The sequence below is a fragment of the Athalia rosae genome, chromosome 4 (genome assembly GCF_917208135.1).
Source record: "Athalia rosae chromosome 4, iyAthRosa1.1, whole genome shotgun sequence".
NCBI lineage: Eukaryota > Metazoa > Arthropoda > Insecta > Hymenoptera > Athaliidae > Athalia > Athalia rosae.
Window position 1 is genome coordinate 5275056 of NC_064029.1, and position 20385 is coordinate 5295440.

Here is a 20385-nt window from a genome sequence, read left to right on the forward strand (position 1 = left end):
GTTCTGCAGTTTACGGGGCACTCCCGCGATTAGTTCACTAATTTTTTTCGCTTCACTTAATCGTTAGAATTGGGTCGCCGGCGTCCCCGCCGGTGTATAGCTGTTGAATGTGTAAGGGATTTGCGGCACAGGTATGTATGTACGTTCGTATACGTATAATATAGCTTTTATCGCGTATACGTGGTATAATATCCTGGGAGGAGTCGATAGCGCGGAATACCGGAAACAGCTCCGGGGCCCGGATGAAGAATCGTGTATTATACGCGCGAATTATAATAATGGAAAAACCGAGACGTACGATAACTCTTCGTGATTAATTATTCGAAGATCGCCGTTGAAAATAACGGCCCTTTTTCCCCCCCCCCCCATACGTACGCGTGTACAGCGTTACCCATATAATTCCGCAAATGTATGTTTACTCCAATAAGGTGTACGCGCGCACCACCTGTCCCGATCGTGTGCTACCTGGCTGGTGCGACGTTACGAGGTCGGCGACACAATCACTTCGTGACTGATTAGCGATTCGTGCCCCTCAGAACCCTCGGAGCTAATTTCACGTACGTACATTGATTGTAATATTATGCGCGTGCCGATTATTACGCAGATTGCGGTACAGGGTAACATTAAACCCGTTACATATCATTTTATTGATCACACCCTCCGATTATAAATTTCTTTATATTGTATATAATATATATAAAGCTCCTCGCGTGCATGATCACGCGGAATCGTGAATATTCTATTGCGCCGCTGGAGTTTTCGTATATATAAGAATATAAACTGGGAGAGAGAACGAAAAAAAAAAAGAAAAAAAAAATAGAGAAAAAGTCATTCCTACCCCTCCGCCATCTTTTTATTTATCGTTCAAAAAAAAATTCCACCCTCCAACTGCAACGCGGCCGAGTAAAATTGGTAGCGATCATCGTCGGTGGGGTTTTGGGTATTAGGAGCTCTTTATAATTCCAGAACTGTTGGTTACTCTCCTATACACGTAAGTCCGCGAGTTAGTTTGTATTCCGGTCGGGCGAGAAAGACGATCTTCGCGACACGTATACCTGTATACACTCGGGGAGCGTCTTGGCCATGTGCGAGCGAAGGAAGGACTCGGAAAATTCGCGCTTTTGAATTATTGCACGAAGGCTCGCTACGGTCGTCGGTCGTCGGTCGTGGGTAAAGTTTTGACTGACTTTCGATGCCCTTCGTAGCCACCCCGCTACCGTTATCCGAGCCCCGCGAAACTTCGACCTTATACAACCTCCGGTCGATTCGCCCGCCCTCCGAGCTACGAGGGGTGGTTCGCTTTACGAAGTTGAATTTATTGCGCCCCCTCCATCCCTTTTATCGCTCGACGCCTCGCCACCCTTGCATCAGGTGTGTGTGTGTGTACAGGTATAGGTAGGCGCCGGATACCGCGGCGCAACGACTTGTCGCGTTGGTCCTGCAGCGAGGCTGTGCGCTAATTGAACCGTATCTAACGATAAATGAATTAGAAGTACGGATGGGAACCGAAGAGGTAACGACGCTTTTCCCAAGCGGGACGTAACAGCCCTTTTGTAGTTGGATTACGTCGTTTTGTAATAACCCCTAATTCGCGTGATTATTATACTCGCGTTATTATTTTACGCCCAAATTGCTAGCGACTGAACGAAGACCGAACGTTACAGAGGGTGGCGTACCTGTAGCGTTAACAACACCCGTCAGCCGAAATAAGAGAGAAAATAAAAAAAGGTCAATGAGGTGGAAGGAATATAATGATATTCGGCAGTATAGAAATTTAACGGGACGTGTATATTATACACATTAAACTGCGCGTTTCAACTGCTAGGTTGAAAGGTCACGCACTTTGCAGGTGCCCTTCGCACAGCCCGCGATTCTCACGATTCGACGCCTTCAACGTATACCTGTAACGATTTTAATTGTTTCCTTTCCTTTATTTCAAACACAATAAAAGTGGCCGCCACCATAGCTAGGGGATAAGATCACCCGAGTCCCCGCGAGTTTCGTCCTTTTCTCTTTTTGCGGCGAATTGTCGCCCCGTCTTTTAACCGGGTATTATTATTATTATATAGGTACGTACGTAGGTACCTCTGCGAAATGGGTTTTCAACTCCCACCGCTATATATCTCACGATCCATTGCTCCGAACTTAGCGCCGTTTCAACGTTTCTGAGGAGAATAAATTCTCGTTTTTTTTTTTTTTTTCTTTCTTTCCATCCGTCCTCCGCATTATCCTTATCTCTGCTTTTCAACGGTTACACGACGGATAAACGTTACCGAAACCGAGTCAATGGGTTAAAACGAACGGACAAGCGAACAATTTCGACTCGAGTGCTTTCCGATTTGGCTTGGTTCACCCCGAACTCCCCGGGATCTTGGACCATGAGAGAAGAGATATCGCACGACCGAACCTCTTCCTCTACCTATAAAATCGTTTCGTCTGTCCGCTCCGGAAATATATTGCACAGTACAGCGGAAAAACTCGGTGGAAAGGGGATGTTCACCGTCGGATGAAATTTCCTAAGCGCGCGGTGTAAACCGTGAACTATACGATACACGTACGTTATTTTCGTCTCTTTTGGTTTTTTACTTTTCTTTTCTTTTTCTTTTTTTTCTTTCCAGCCGTTCGTTCGACCGTTCCACAGAAATGCCTCGAGCGAGCGTTACGTCGGACTCGCCGGGGAATCCATGTCCGCACGGATTCGTCGCGTCTAGCTCGTAGAGAAAGATGCGGGGCATGCGGATAATTTACAACGTAAAGGATATAGAGTCGGTGTGTCTCAGCGGAAAAGGGTTCCCGTAAATTGCACCCTCACGGTCTTCGCTTGTCCCTGGATTACCCCGGAGTTTAACCCTACTTCGCGTCACTCGACCTTTGCACCCCAACCCTTGCAGCTTTGCCGGAACGGTGCCGCTAACGCTGCCAAGAAGTCGAACTCCGCGCACCCTTCGAACCCTCCCTTCCCCCCTCCCAAGTTGCGCATTCTTAGAAACTAGACGACCGTTGCAATAACTCTTTTTCCTGAACACACGTCGCTTTGGTCTTCTTATTTTTTTTCTTCTTCCAACGCGTGCATCGGTTTCGTCATCTCGTTTGTAAGGGGGTAGTTGCGATTCCGAATGAATCGATGTTCGCCGATTCGAGTGGCGTGACATCTGTTACTTCCTATTCATTACATTAGCTATGGATAATGCGCCACGAGCTTCTCCATGATTCATTAAGTAGGTAATTTGGTATTATTTTCACTCGGAAACCCGAGAGCTTTAAGCTCGTGGGTGACACCTAAATAGTTTTGACATTTGGCGGTCGGCCAAACAGTGGCAACCTTTCCGAGTTTTATACCTATAGATACTCCTGCAGCAGCTTGAGACTCCTAGCTCCGGTTCGACTGTTGCCCGAGACAATTTCTCGAACATTGAGTCCCTCCGTTTTCTTTTGTCCTTTAAAAGTGGCTCTGTGCCACCGAGGGAAGAGGTCAGGGTACACAATGCGCTCGGTGCGCGGTAGAGGCTTTCGGTTAAAAGACCACCTCTATACTTATATATATATATATATATATATATACGTTACCGGGGTAGGAAATATGACCCGCGCGAAATTAAAAACCTTATCGGCGTTACTTCGGCTGGCCAAAATCACCCGCTACTCGGATCTTAGAGTAAAAAGAGAAGAAAGAAAACCCTTTTAACTTCAGCTAGCCCGTTCCTCTTTCTTCGTAATTTCTCCCCGACGAATTGCGACGGTGAGAGGAATAAAAAAAAAAAATTACGAAGGGATAAAATTTCGATAACTCGTCAACAGCCGGGTATCGTAAATTGTCACATGTATGTAACGTCTACGTGCGATTCGTTTTGCATAGAAATTACATGTTTGTCAATACAAAAGAATTTTTCGCTGACGTTATAACGCCAACGCGTCGTAACGGCGTTATTATATGCGATATACGAGTGAGCCGCCTGCTGAATTGACTTTCACTCCACCGTGGGCATTCATCAGGTAAAACAATGTCGGTTCCACCTACGTCGCGTCGCGACGCCACGTACGTACGTACGTTTCGCTCTCGGTGTCGCTCCCTCCGTTTTCTATTCTCTTCTCTCCTCTTATATTTCCCGTAATATAACAGCTAGCCGTTATATGTTTCTACTTGCGTTACGGCGCAATGAATCTCCGTCGAAACGGTCGCGTGGGCACAATAACAGCATTGTACAATTTTTCTTCAACTTGCGGAGAAATATGCCGTGTACACGTTATACTTTAACGGTGTTATGCGGCATTCCCTCTCTCCTCGCAACCCTCGCCGCGATTTTGCTTTACTGGTCATTTTACGGTTGTCGCGTAAAGCGTCGAGTAAACATATTTGCGAAACGGATTCAACTCTTCCGAAGTAATTACTCTGACGTTCGAATACCGGAATTATACGACGCACACGGCGACGATATTCTGATCACCTCCTATGACCGTTGCAAATCCTACCCTCGATTAGTCAATCTCCGGCGATTCGATCGCTTGAAAAAAAAAAGAAGCAACTGCTGGTCGATTTGCTTCTAACTTTGTCTTTTTCAATCCGTGTTGCAGATTTCTACGTTAGTGTCTCACAGGGAACGACCGTTATGTTCGGACCGGAGCTTGAGGGCGGTGGCCAGGGTCGGTCAGGCGGTAAATCTCGCCGTCGAAAGGTTCGTCACCGTTGGAGAAACGATCGCCGACGACAACCCAGAAATAAAACAGGACATGTACGAGGCCTGCAAGGAAGCAAGAGCCGCCGGTGAATATTTTTATAATTTTGCAAAACGATCGCTAAACATGTCCGTCCAACTTGCCGAACATCGCCGCGTTTTTACTCCTCGTCAGCTTTTTTTTTTCTTTTTTTTTTCCTTTTTTTTTTGATTCAACGGCAACATGCGTTACGCGATCGATCAGAAGCTCGTTTTCTTCTCTATTTTCGCGAGCGCTTTTTCGCTTGTTTGTCTTCTGTTTTCGAACGAGAGTTCGGTAGTTTCCGACCTTGACTGGTGCACTTGAGGTGAAAAATTTTTTGAAGGACCAACGCCGCAAACTCGATTCAAGTGTCGCACGGAATCACTGGGTCGATGGGTCGAGGGTTCGGCGGGTCTATGAAGTGTCTCGGAAGCGGCGCGCTTCTGGTTAGGGTGTGTGAAAAACTGCATCGATCAATGCCCTTTCTATAGCGCATCTGCGTCTGGAACGTAAAGTCTGCATACCGGAGTTCTCGATCCTGCAGCTACCTACTCCCAACGACTGCTACCCCCCTCGCACTCGAGTCGCGACAGACACCCACCGGATGCGCCCAATAATTCACGTACGACAAAAAAAAAAAAACAGGGGGGTGGGGGTGGGGGAAAAGCGAAAAGGAAGAGAACAAAGCCAGGTGGATTGCTGATTTCCAATTTTTTCCAAATTGGTACAAGATCTCAGGTCGCGCATCTTTTTCGCTCACTTTTTACACTCATTCCGTTCGTTTCTCCGGCGTTGAAGAAAGAGGATTTTCGGTGGCGTTCCCCCGGCTAATTGCAACGGCGCTCTCCTATGTACCGTGGGAGCTATTAGTTCGCGATATAAACTAAAGTAGAGGAAGAACGGATATTCTACATTTTCAAATACAAAGGCAATTGAAAAGCACAAGCGCGTTCTTTGAAGTAAATAATTACACGGCTCTTCCGTACTTTATCCGTCTCTTTTTATCCGGTATATAAACGTAGTCGACAACGCGATGCGCGCACGTTATTCTCCACGATGATATACGACGCCGGATATTTTACCCCGTTGATATATTCAACCGCCTGCCTCGAAAACTCGGTCCCGCACATTCGGAACGGAGGAATCAGAATGTTAGCCGTCGCTCGGTTAACTTGCTTCTATTTGCATGATATATTCTAAGGTTTCATTATCAAGGTATACCGTGCAAAGTCAATCCAACGATCCAATTCGAAACATGACGAGTGCCTCTATACCGCTCGCTCTCTATATCTATATTCCGTAAGAAGAAACTTAAGAGAAGGTCGACCAATTCCGTGGGCATATATTGTTCTCTTTTTGATAAATAATTATCTGCGCGCGTGTACGCTTTTTATCCCTAATCATCGGTGGAACGAGGGTGAATTCTCGTACAAATGAAGAAGTGAAGAACACGACCACCGGTATCGACGATAAGGAGAAACGCACACGTATCGCGAATTTCTTCTTCTCTTTAGGGTTTTTTTTTTTTTTACTTCGCCCCAACAGACGCGTTGTAACGGCCGGATGAATAAGAATGTACGAAACAAAAAAAATTTATATATATATATATATAAAGATATAGAAGTCCGATCTGCGTAAATAGCCGCGGGTGTGTAGTATATCGCGTACGTTTTCGAGAGCGACCGCGGTAAGGGGAGGCCAGGCCAGGCTCGCCTTTCATTAGTGTAGTAAGGTGAGATTATATCCCCGGGTGGGCGAAATGGCGGGCGAGGAACCTCTCGTCCGCATCTCGTGCCGGTGGCTCGGTGCTGATAGCCAAAGGCAATATTGTGCTTGTACCCGTTGACTAAATATAGGCGACACTCTAATTCGGGAAATTACTCCTTAACGGAATGTCCCCGTATACCCGGCGCTGCGTCGTCGCAACGTCTTTCACCCGCGGCGACCGAATTTCGTACTTCTTTTCAGTCTCCGTTTCATCGTTCGAAAGGAAAAAGAAAATCAAGTGTGTGTTTTTTTTTCTTTTTTTTTTTTTCTTCTTTATTCTTTCTATCCAATAACGGCGAGGGTTTTGCGGAACTGAATTTTCCTTTGTCTGTTTCCTCCTTCGACCGCAGGTTCAGCGATCGAGAAACTGTGCGAGTGCGCGATTGAGGACAGTCTGGCGGACCGGGGTTCCGTAGTGAGAGCAGCTCGTTGCCTTTTGGGTTCAGTGACCCGGGTTCTTTTGCTCGCCGATATCGTCGTTGTTAAGCAACTCCTACTCGCTAAGGACAAAGTAGCTCGTAGTCTAGGCCGACTCGAGAGTGTTTCAAACTTCACGGAGTTTGTAAAGGCCTTCAGTCAGTTCGGTGCCGAGATGGTGGAACTGGCTCACCTGACGGGTGATCGACAGGTGAGTATCTGAAAGGGGGATTTATTTTCCCTTCGCCGAGATTGTCGGGCGCTTCACTGGGACGACACTGCGCTTTCAGAACGACCTCAAGGACGAGAGGCGGAGGGCTCAAATGGCCGCGGCTCGTCAAGTGCTGGAAAGGAGCACCATGATGCTGCTTACATCGAGCAAAACTTGCCTGAGGCACCCGGAGTGTCCTTCCGCAAAGGAAAACAGGGACACGGTGTTCTGCCAAATGAGGAGAGCCATGGACCTCATACACTACGTCGTCAAGGACGGCGTACTCGAATGCAGCGAGTCGCAGCAAACTTACACAAACTCACAGGTAGCGAATTGACTCTTCCAATCTCCTAGCGAAGTCGTTAGGCTTTTCCATCCATAATCCGATCGCTCGGACCTCCGCAGAGCCCGCAGCAGGAGGACTGGGACAGTAGCACGGTTTGCTCGGCCCTGAAGCACTTCGAGAGGCTGGTCGAGACGACGAGGATGACGTTGTTGGGTCCGGGATGCAGGGAGACGCTCACCTCCGCCCTTGACACCGTCGTCGAGAGAACGCAAGACTTTACGGATAGCGCTTACACCAGCCACGAGCACAGGGAAAACATACTTCTGCTCTGCGACAGGGCGAAATTGGAGCTGAACCAGCTGCTGAGGATCGGTAACAGTATGGTGAGAAGGATTTCCGATCCAGCTTCGCTAAGTTTTTCGGTGACTCCGAACGGGGCCGTAAGTGCTGAATTATTGTACTAGGAGAATTTCGAGGGTGGAGGAGGTTCGCCGAGCTCTGAAATGGAGCAGGCTGTCCTCGGAGTCCTCAGGGCGACTAGAGACCTCCGTCAGCAGCTGGGCACCACCACCATGGAGCAGGCGGGGGATCTCGGGCAGGTGACCAAGGCGGGACAGGAGCTCGTTTCGACGATCAGAAATCTCGCCTTAGCTAACGACATCGACAGGCTCCAGGAGAGCAGCGACCGCTTCCACGAGTACATCGAACACATACTCGAGGTGATTTTATTGTAAGATTTAATCGTCGAGTGGGCGTTTCGCGACGACGTTGGTCACTTTCGGTGTTATCGCAGGTCTGCAAGCTCCTGAGGCACGTCGCACTGTCGGAATCGCTTCAGGTATCAGCTAAATTCACCGAAATAAACCTGAGAATATACGGGCCTCAGGTGGTCACCGCAGCCCACACACTGGCGAGGCATCCGACCAGTAAAATAGCCAAAGAAAATCTCGAAGGTAATTGTGACCGAGGTGCACGAAAATTTCCTGCACCCTATCGCGGTTTTCTCTACTCGTAGAAATTGAGATTCTGATTTTGTTGATCTTTGAATTTTTCAGTGTTCGCTGACATGTGGCAGTGGTTGATGTCCGACGTGACCGCGGTTGCCAAAGACGTTCTCGAGCTCAGTCAAAGCCGTCCTGAGAAACAGGTCTACATGTCCCTACCGCGACCAGGGGTGAGAATCGAAATTTAAAAAGCGAGAAATTCTCCGACTGATAGCCTTTTTGAATTTCTAGAAACACGGAACGACTAGCAAGCCTCTGAAACCGGTGAGACTGGACAGTGAGGAGCAAGCAAAGATAGCAAAAGCTGGTTTAGAAATGAAGTTAATAACGTCAGAGATGGACGCGGAGACCGAAAAATGGCAGGAGAGTGGATCGGCCCTTGAGGAGAATAACGATATTGTAAAGAGGGCGAAAAACATGTCTTCCATGGCATTTTCCATGTACCAATTCACGAGGGGAGAGGGAGCCCTGAAAACAACCCAGGACCTTTTTACCCAAGCTGAGTATTTCGCCGAGGAAGCAAACAGATTGTACAAAGTTGTGAGACAATTTAGTTACCAGGTATGTCGAATCGTTTTCATTATATACTTTACAATCATTATATTATAACTTTACCTATTATTATATATCATCTTATATACCGGTAATGTTATAAATATACATGACCGGATTTATCACTTTTCACGTATTTCGTTGTTGTTTCTCTTTTTTTTTTTATATTATATTATTTATCTGCCATTCACCGTTTTGCTTTTCGCAACCTTGTCGAGAAATATTTCAAAAAAAAAAGAAAGAAAAAAAAAAGTAAAGAAAATGAATATGTATCTACCATATTTTCTATCCCTCACTGACTTTCACCCTTCGCTCTGTATCTGGATCGGATTCATTTTCCTCTGTATTATACGCTATTATATATATATGAAAAGAGAATAATTCTTCTATCGTTATTTTTTTACTTTACTACAACTTCTTTACTATATTATTACGTAATTAAAACAGATTAGAGTTGTTTCCATAGAAGAAACAGAAAAAAAAAATGGTTCGTTACAAAGACGGTGAAAATTTTTCGTATCGCGTGCGAATATTTTGATTTATTTATCGAACCCCGCGAATAACGATGTACAATTGAATTTGCCACAAGTTAGTTTACCGCATTGGAAATAACTTTAATCAAAAAGTCTATTTAGCTTTAGATATTGTTCGAATTTAAAAACTGTTTGCTGCCCTAATTTGAACCCTGCCCTCTAGCTAGGCACAATTATATATTATACCTAGTCACCCCTTGAGTCATCTTCATTGTCAGATCATTCTGTTTCTCATCGCTGAATATCGAACCCCGTATTTTATATACTATACGTATACCGACCCCACACACGTTTATTAATTAAAAGTCTTGGCATTATATATATTATATTTATCGTTACAAGACCCTATTTTTACCGTTCACCCCGCTCTTATTGAATGCCTCTATAACCACCCAGGTAATTACTGTTTATTAAGTCTTTTAAAAAATAGACCAATTGGGCTAGAAAATATTGATAATCTGTAACTATCTGTAGACGTATGATGTACCACATATACCTGTACCTATATATACGTGTGCGTTGGCGATTTGGCATCCGTAAAATTATCGCTGCTGTAATTATCATCGTTAATGTCATCGTTGCTGTACCCACATTATCCATCATCCGCTAAATTAATCGCAGTTCGCAATTTTATTCGCTCTTTTATATCAACTTACTTACAATCCCGGGCGTATTTAATATACATTACCTATAACCACCCCCGCAGCATCTGCAGCAGTTGAATTTATTTTTTCATCGATCGTTTGATTGGATAAATATGAATTTATACAACATCGTTTGCTGCATAAATATTACATTGCCATAACGTTGCGTATATGTATATATTACAATGCTATGGGAAATGATCGTCTGTCGTTACATCATGATAATTGAGAAAAAAAAATTAATTGAATGACGTAGATCATCAACATCCTTCCATAATCAGTCACCAACTCGTACTTAATTGAAAAGCTAAATTGAACCTCGCAGGAATCATGTGTCACAAAAAATCTGCTCTATAATTATTCCGAGTCACATCTTGAGTCATTTGAGAACAGCAAGAAATTGCTTTCTGTGAGGTATTCTAACATTAATCGTTGATTCGATATCCGAATTCAGCATTAAACGCATCACGAATAAATGGATCTCGAGAGTTTAAACAAAAAAGAAATGCGCCTGTAATGAACCAAGACGAGCACCGCACTCTCGGAGAATCAGATTTTTCAATTCTTTCGGTGACTTTCATTGATTCGACGTTCGTAAAAATTATACACCGATTCTAACGTCACTCCGAAAGTGTGCGTCTGTCTGCGGAGTAAAATATGCGAAATAATTAACAAATTTCTGTATAAAAATTACCATAAAGGCCATGGATATAATTACGGGGTAGGCCTACCCCGAGTACATATGATAATTAATGACCATTTAAATATTCATCGCAATTTAGATTTCACTTGATTATTACTTCTCCTTCTTTTTTACGTTCCGTTTTTTTGTTCTGATTATTTTTTTCGATATTATCATCGTTATTATTTTTACCGCCATCGCCATCTAATCATCATTATATCGTCATTGAATGAATATATAGGTATATTCTTAGGAATCTATCTATCCATATCTATACATACGTTATATAATTATCACGATCATCGTTATCGTTATTATCTTTATCTTTGTGTATGTAAACCTAAGATTTTTGTGTACGTTTAGTAAAGGTGTGTTTTAGATGCTACGGGAATGCTTCGCGTCTGTCTGTGGACGACGTCTATGTGCATTGTGGTACCCTTTTCCTCCAATCTCTCCACTGGGGCATAAATAATTATGTCTCAAAGTCTTTGCTGGCTACTCAAATGTCATTAACAATCTAACGCAATTCGAAGCATGATCGTTGAAAAATATTTATCTGCAATTTCGCGTTACAGAGATAGTTTAATTATTTCATCAACAATTGCTGGTTTATTAGAACCAAAAAAATTGAACAAAAATAAGAAAGACAAACTGAAATTTGATACTTTCTCCATCTTACCATTCTTACATATTTATTCATCGTTTTTTTTTCGTTTTCTTTGAGAAGCCAGCATAGACGAGAAGGTCTGTACTTTTTCACTATCGTTCGCAGTCTCATTTTATAAACTACTTATATCTATACTATCTCTCTATTCTATGAAGTTTATTAGTTGATCTTATGTGTACATATATATTTATACATTCCACTACATACATGTACATAAACACATACATGCACACGTACATCCGAACATGCATATACACATTTATTATGCGATCTACTATTTTTATTTTTCGTTCAATTATTAACTGGTGCAGTTATTTTTATTCTATTAATTTTCTCTTCTACTGTCTTTAATTTTATTACTCACACATCACATTATGCATCCTGGTCTCTTAGAGCCCTGATACGATAGATATGGTACCGTCATTTTCTTATACAATGTTAGACACGTTTAGATGAAAGTATCACGTAAAATTATATCAGCAGTTCAAATTACTATATGATTTGGAAATCAGTAATAACGATATTGAAATGAAAAGAATAAAATGTGTATATATACATTATATTTTTGGTTTCAAATACCACAATAGAAAATGAAAATTAAAGATGAACACATAGTCTTAGAAATAGAAAGTTTTACGTTGTTGATTATAATATCTTTTTTTGTTTTCCCATTTATTTTACAATTTTAAAAATCGCAAGCGATGTCGCATATTATATATATATATAAATATACATATTATATTCTATATACATATATGTATTATTATATCTAGTATACATAACGTACAATTTAGATGAACGCAAAGCAAACGTGTTTCGTCACACTTCAAACGTAGGCGTACTAACTACCTGGTTTGTAACGTATTTTTCACTCCTAATTATTTTTTTGCAAATTTTAACTATCGAAGCAATCGTTACACAGATGGGTTTGAGATAGAAGAATAGTTTATTGAAAAAAAATTCGATGTACAGTAATTGTGAACTAACGATGTAGAGGGTGAAACTTGAGTTGGCTCGGAGATGAGACCACGTAACGAAGAAAGACGAACAAACGAGTCGAAGGGTTAATCCGAGGGGCGGGTGGGATGCGAAAGACGTTTGCTTTGTCCCGATTAAAAATGTCGAGGAAAGTCTGGATACAGTTTTACGTGGGCGCAGGTGCCGGGTGGACCACACAAGAAGGAACTCCTGGAGAACCTGGACCGTGTGCCGACCTACGTACAGCAGTTACAATTCACCGTAAAAAATCCCACCGTTGGAAAAGCCGCGACGTTCACGAAGGTCGACAACGTCATACAAGAAACTAAGAACCTCATGAACGTCATATCAAAAGTTGTCACTACCTGCTTCGTCTGCGCCACAAAGGTCAGGGGAAATAAATTATTATTACTATTAATTTTACCATCGTTATCCTTATTTTCATGTCACGCCTTATACGCTCCATATTGCTGTTATTCTTCTTATTATTATTATTATACTATCATCATTATCATCGTTGTTGTTTTGCATAATGGATAACAAAACGTAGTCGAGATATACACATAATTCACATGTAGAGGTAGAAAATTAATGACGATAAACTTATAAGTACATATCTACACTGATGATCATTCAAACAGAAAAAAAAGCGGATGTTTGATGGTTTGATCCGCCCACTAGCACAAGGTCTCGATGCCGGAATTGGTGGGGGAGGTGGACGGGTCGCAGCCGTTATCGGGTCATCTTCCGAGTTCGCTTCCGGTTTCGGGGATAGGTCATGGTCACGGCCTTGTCGAGGAAGAGTGCCTTTACCCCGTGAGCCCCAGACTGCTACCGTCTCAAAGTCCTTACGTGCAGCCGTGTCCTCTGACCTCCTTCCAGCTGAGGAATATCCTCAGACCCCCCGCCCCCCTTCAACAACCCACCCACCCCCAAAATTATTCCTCGCAGACCGGGGCCCAGTCCGTGTTCCCATTTTGTTCGACGGTGCCCGGAAATTTACTGCAATCTCTGCTCCAGCAGGGGAAAAATCAGAGCTGGGAGTCTGGGACGCAAACGGGCGGAATTTCGAACTTCGCGACGCTCCCGAGGCACAGCGCAAATCCCGTTCACATTCCCGCGCAGAATTTTTCAGCTCCCACTTCCCTTCCCCCGATTACCACGGCGGTCATACCCGCTAATCCTCTGCAAGGATCTTCTGCACCTCGAACTCCGTACAATCTTCAAAACATGCAGCAGCAGATGCAGCCTCAACCGAGATAACATTTAATAACGCGGATCGCGGCGATGCTGCTGCTGCTGCTGAAACTCCAGATGATGAAACTGATACGTCCGACCGAAACAATTCATACGCTAACGTACCTCGTTATCATCATCAATTGGAACACGATCAGCTCGATTGAATTCTTTATTGCACAGGTTTGATTTCATTTTAGTTTTTTGTTTCTTTTTTTAAATTATATTCATAATCAGTTGAATTCACCCACCCAATCTTTTCCCTGATATATTTTTGTATTCATTTTTCTGCTCCAATTCTTTTTTTATGATTTTTTCTATATCTTCCCACCTCATTTTCATGTATAATTTGTTTTTTGACTAACGTAAATGTGCAATATTTTTTTTTTGCCATTTTGATTTCGCGTAACACGAACTCCTTGGACACTTTGAAGCGCAGCTGGAAAATTTTTATAATTGTTTTTTTTTTCTACTATGTACCTACCGTAATAACGAATCCAGCCCCATTTGAATAACCCGATAATTTGTTGCATGATGTACGTATGATGTTTTTTTTTAGATTTTATATTCACCTCTGCAGATGAATTAGGAATAAGTAGGGTCACCTGAATCTGATTTCGAAAATACGTAGCGTCTACGTAGGTAAAACAATCCCACTGCAATATTGTACGATATGAATTTTATGTAACACGATGAAATTTTTGCATTAGAAGGAGAATGACATCAAAATTGATTGGGACAATTTTTTCAGGATTTTCATCGAAGATATTCTTCAAGTATGGAATATGGAACATGTTAAATGAGGCGATAAATTTTTCTTTCCTCTTGAGCGGAAATAGGATATCGAATGAAATTGGTTTTCTTGAATTTTGACGCGTGGGAAATGATGTAACGTGAAAACTAACTAGATCGCCCTGTGCGCGTGTGTTCGCAGTACAACCTGGATTTCCGAGGTCTGTCGGCGCGTGGTAGCGGCGGATCGCCGTACAGGGGCGGAGATGGCGCGGGTGCCGACGGCGAAGGTGGTGGAGCAGGAGGTGACGGTAGCAAGGCGGGCTCCGCCCCAGGCAGCGACCCGTCCGTCTGACAGTTCGGGATGGCCCGACGGGCCAAGGGGGACGCCCGCCGCACCCGGGTCTCTTTCCTGCTTTTCTAGAAGGAACCTCACCCGCCCCAGGACCCGAATCGTCGGATGGGTTGCGGCGTTGGTGGTCGTTCGCTTCGTGTCCCCGACGATGCCTCGAAATCGCCGCGGTTCGTCAAGGGCCATTTTTACCGCGAACTCCTCGTCAAGGGCAATTGGAGAACGAGGGCTGTTCGCCGCACTCGGACTCCGAAAGAAAGAGCGAAGGAGAGAGGCGAATGGAAGGGAGAAATGTGCTGGGTCCTCAGAGAAATGGAAATGGGCTTCCGGTCGTGTTTATACACCTGTCTATCTATATACATATTTAAATACGTTTTTGTTGAGGTCGGACAAAAGGGATGATAAAATAAAAATACAATCAAGACGAAAGCGGCAGACAGAGAGAGATAGAGAGAGAAAGAGAGACGAGGAGCCGGAAGTACGTTGGCGATTTACTCCCCAGCCTCCCTGCACCACATCAGGGGCGGGAGATCGTTCTTTAGGGGTGACCTGGGGGCGGCACTAGGGCGGTCAGGGACGTACTTTGTGGCAAAGACGTAATAAAAAACTTACGAATTGCGAGTTACGCGATCTTCTGAATCCCATAATTATCGCAAACGGTTGCACTTCGCAATTGTCTCACGCATTAATGTACCGTTTGCAAAGAAAAAGGAGCGTCGTCGATAATAATTTACCTGCGTACATTCTTGTAAACTTTTCACGATCATCATCGATATTGTCATCATCGCTTTAAAGACGCAAGCATAACGTCGTTCCTCTTCAATTTCCAACTTTCTCGCGTTTACACCGGCTGCCTCCGAAGGAAATGTAAAATATCATCTTCAAAAAACGAGGGTTGAAAAGAAACCCACCAAAGTAAATTGGAATCGAACCGTCGAATCGAAATTTCAGGGGCCGTTGGTGATAACCGCGACGAAAGTATAAACGAGGACGATTCGTCTTCAAAGCTATCTTACGTACGTAACACCATAATATATATATTGTAACTCGCCTGACGCAGGTTTTCTCAGGAGTTAGGGTATGTATGTATATACCGTGTATATTACCCAGATAATCTGATCTCTCGATAAAATCAATCATATTATGCCTGTATACCTATATACGTCGTGTGATTTGGGGGGATCTCTTTTTTCATTTTCTTCACGATGACGTGAATAACGCAACCCCCGACGAGTTTGATAACGGTGTTCGGTATAAATAGAACTGAAAATGATAACGATTTTTTTAAAGTCGACTGTAAATTTAATACATGAACTATGATGACATTTGAAATGAAAAAGTCAACGGTTATATAGGTATACTTTATTACACTAAATGAATAATGCGAGATAGCAGGCTTTAGTATTATTAATATTAATGAAAATGTCAACAATAATGTAAATATTTCAATGAAATCTTGAATCGATAATACGATGACAGTCATTGTATCATCGTCGTTACGATGATCATCATTATTATCCTCAGCCATTCGTGAATTCGTTACAGATATTCGATTACCTTCGATCTGCATACATACTTATGTATAGAACAAAATATGTTACGTTGTATACATAAATATACATATATGTACATGTATCGGCACGATTATTTATGTACAGAGCTAGCACAAAATCAACTCGATTATTATTATAATAATCGATAACATTCGTTCATAGATCTATTCTAGTACGCGACATCGTGTAAAAGTTTATCACTTCTCGCATCGGATCGTCATCGCGAAGTAATTTTTTTCTTTACTAGCTAGTGAAAAATATATTCCATTAACCGTGTTTCTTTCCATATCTATCCGTCTATCTGTTCATTGATTTATCCATATCTGTATCTAGTCGAATAGTCAAAACTATGATAGGCGGAATAACAGCTGCACGCGATGATGATCGCGATTCAGATTAGTTCCTACAACCCCTTATGGATCATAATTATTACTATCGTCATTGTTAATATTACATTAATAGAATTTCCCACAAGTGACAAAAAAAAAAGTCTAAAATGTTCCGGGTTTACATGCCTCATCTATTTTCGGTATGTTAAAACTCTTATGGTCGGCAGTATTGAAGGAATACGAACGACGTGATGACGCGAGGATATAATGACGATATTGTATAATGAAAAATTTGTACAAACTTCTGTATTATACCTAATCTCTAATCTCAATTTATCCCGTATTTTATATCTATATGATTGATTATTTTACATTACATATAAATATATAATGCGATTTAATTAGCTTGTAATTATTAATACCACCCATACATATATATATGAATAAAGAATATTGAATAGTTAGCTAGAATTTGTTAACGGATTTAAGCTTAAGTTTTTTTGTATAAAAAAAAAAAAACAGAACAAAAAACGAAAAAAAAAACGTCACAAGTATTTTGTAAAAATTGAATTTGTTGTAAGTGTTGATTTATTTTTATTATCATTACATTATTACCGTCATCATTATTGTTGTTATTATTATTATTATTATTATTATTATTGATATTATTATTATTATTGTTCCGACTGAATGTATAATATCCAACGTAATTTATTATAACGTTTGCAATTCATACATATAATAGGTATTATTAATTATATCATTCAGAGATCACAATACGAGCATCATGATGTTTTGTAAATTAGGCTATATATAGCAGATATAATTATTGTTTGACAGTAAAAAATTCTTCCTATATACATAATATCAAAAGTGCTCCCCCGTTTTCCATTGACCATGTATTATAAATCTATATAATATTTATTCTGAATATAAATGCGTGGAGAGAAGAATGGAAAAAATATGGAAATTTAACAGTCGCATATGAGCTTGTAGAGCTTATGTCACTGACGATGTATCATCATTAATTATTATCATTACATTCATTATCATAACGTAAATATATTGTCGTAAACGAATCACGATTTCCTATACACGTGGTAAACGAGGAGAGAGAAAGAAAAAAAATAGAGGAAAAACAAGATGAAACACTCGCATATAAATTTCTGTATAAATATATATATATATATGTATGTATAGGAGATACCTGAAAGTATAATGATTACACGTGCGGTGTAGATTTACAAAATTTAATTCGAAGTGAATTCTCGCGTTCCCTGCATTATCATATGTATTTGTATGTTACGAAGATCGACTAATATTCTGAATAATCTAAACGAGATAATAATTGATGAAATGAGAGTGAAAGATAACGGAAAAATGAAAAAGTGCAAAGTGTATAACGCGTTTGGATGAAAGAAAAATCGTACTAATTACCGCGGCGCGATTATACATGTATTGCGCGACGATCGATATATACTTATATAGTTAGGTATTTAATTAGTTAAACTAATTACTCGTGCCTGTGGTTATATAAATTATATATGTAACTATCTCGTCAGAATTCTTGCGAATAATATTAATATAATGAATATTAGGAATTATTAGTCGCGTCGAAATCGCAAATTATTATATACACATAATTAATAAACGCAGACATGTTAACACCTGTATAGGATCAATCACTTAAAATGATGAAAAAAAAAAATATATATAACTTGCAAAATTACCTTCTCTTACAACTAATATAAAATCCATTAATATTAATAATAACGTATAATCGTGTGTACCTGGGGAGCTCAAGGTGGGTAAATTCTGTGTAGTCGAAATTTTTTGTACGTAATTCATTTCTGTACATAGGCGCGTATACATTCATATAGCGATACGTATTCAAAACCGATATTACGTAGGTGCGAATATCGGCGGACAATCGAAGGTTTGATTTCTTTTTCATATGAAAAAACGCGATGACCCGTGTGATTAATTTTTTCTGTAATTTTTATAACCGTGTATGTATTCGAAAACCTCTTTTTCGTGATTTCAAGATTGATCTCGCGACAACCGGTGTAAAATGATTTGATATTTTTATTTTCATCTTTTTTCACCGCACGACATAGGTACATACGTTATTGCAGAATATTTTTATTTTAAATCAATGATTAAATAATTAAACGGATATCTTCAGCGTGACGATCGTCGGGAAGTTTATAATCTATTTAGACTAACAACCATATTAATTCGTATATGATACTATCGACTTTCCTACTCTATGTGCATAACTCAAATATTTCGATTCAACTAATGTTTGATGTTCTTAAAAAAAAAAACTAACTCAGATGTATACGTAAGGTTATAAATTTTAAATACGAATGTATCGCTGCGACGAGGCACTGTGGATCGATACGGGACATGATCTCTGACGTTTTTCGGAGGAATTGAAAATCGCTATTCAAATAATTACAAATATTTGTATTTCGAATTAATTAATTGTGCAGCTATCACGTGATTGACCTATCAGCTCTTTGATAACGCGTCTGCAAATTTACGATTATTATACAATATAAATGATTGAGAATGTCTTACCTTTAGATGATATTTTTCAATGGACGGTCGAATCTCTTTGTATGAATTTTTACATCCTAGATATTAATAATAATAATAATAATAATAATAATAATAATAATAATAATAATAATAATAAAGTAGTGAAGTAAAATCAACAATATCCCGCATACAACCTCACGTAACAGAAGAAAAAGAAAGAAAAATTACAATAAATAATTATAATATAATATGCGATGATTAAATGAAAATGAATGATCACTTGACTGACCTAAACCATATAGTTGATGAAATTGATATGATTATATATATTATATGAATGTTGATATAAAAAGAAATGGTAATAAAATGCTTAGCTGATCTCTCATGCATAGTATAATGATGTCATATATATTTTGTGAGAATAGCGCATGTACCTTTACTCTCATGTTGTACCAAACAGTAAAAAAAAAAAAAAATAATATTAATTATGTACTTACCTCTCCCTATTATATAATTACGATGTAACGATATACATACATATAATACGTAATTGCAAACTGTCATCGATACACATTACGTTATATACATAATTATATAGGAAATTTATTTCTGAATGATTGATGAAAATTCTATGAGTATATGTAACGCGAGAATATATCATCTCGCGCGATTTACAAACGGCAATATATGATATCTCGGCGAATAGTTGTTATTAATTGTATAATCATTCCAATCAACTTAAACGAATTTTCAATATTATCGAGACCATCTTATATGAGCTATTACCGATACTAATAATTATGGTATAATTATCTGCGCTTGATGACAGGGTCGCATTTATGGGTTAGAGGCAGGGATGAAATTTGTAAAACATATTTCATTATATTATACATATTATTATACAATTAAACATATTTCGTAGGTAGAATTCATAATATCAAAGAGAAGAATAAAAATTATATATGAATATTATTAATAACGATTAAAAAGTGAATAAATAAATTAATTAATTATAATATGTAAAAGGATGAAAAAAAAAAAAAAACATGTAATGAGGTAAATTGATGCGTCGATTTCGTATGAATTCTGCATTTGAACCAACTTTAACAATATATTACTAAATTGTAATAAATATTGTATGACTGTATTAAAGATGAAAGCGATGGAGAATAAAATATCGTATCCATAAATTATTGAAATGAA

The 20385-nt window shown here is 40.3% G+C and overlaps 1 protein-coding gene across 6 annotated transcripts in view; it reads left to right on the plus strand.

Annotated features, from left to right (window-relative positions):
- LOC105686530 (alpha-catulin) overlaps positions 1–20372 on the plus strand; it is a 34231-nt gene extending 13859 nt beyond the window's left edge. For 2 of the 6 annotated variants that reach the window (XM_048654737.1, XM_048654740.1), the window contains exons 2-12: positions 4573–4762; positions 6813–7090; positions 7170–7415; positions 7496–7759; positions 7841–8095; positions 8170–8329; positions 8432–8550; positions 8612–8941; positions 12617–12823; positions 13118–13855; positions 14607–14741. In XM_048654737.1, coding sequence (XP_048510694.1) covers positions 4573–4762; positions 6813–7090; positions 7170–7415; positions 7496–7759; positions 7841–8095; positions 8170–8329; positions 8432–8550; positions 8612–8941; positions 12617–12823; positions 13118–13699 — 2631 coding nt within the window. In that variant the 3' untranslated portion in view covers positions 13700–13855; positions 14607–14741. Of the gene's footprint in view, positions 1–2239; positions 2555–4572; positions 4763–6812; positions 7091–7169; positions 7416–7495; positions 7760–7840; positions 8096–8169; positions 8330–8431; positions 8551–8611; positions 8942–12616; positions 12824–13077; positions 13856–14606 lie in introns of those variants that run through there. The other 4 variants (XM_048654741.1, XM_048654739.1, XM_048654738.1 and 1 more) reach the window with 4 other exon arrangements.
- The last annotated feature ends 13 nt before the right edge of the window (positions 20373–20385 follow it).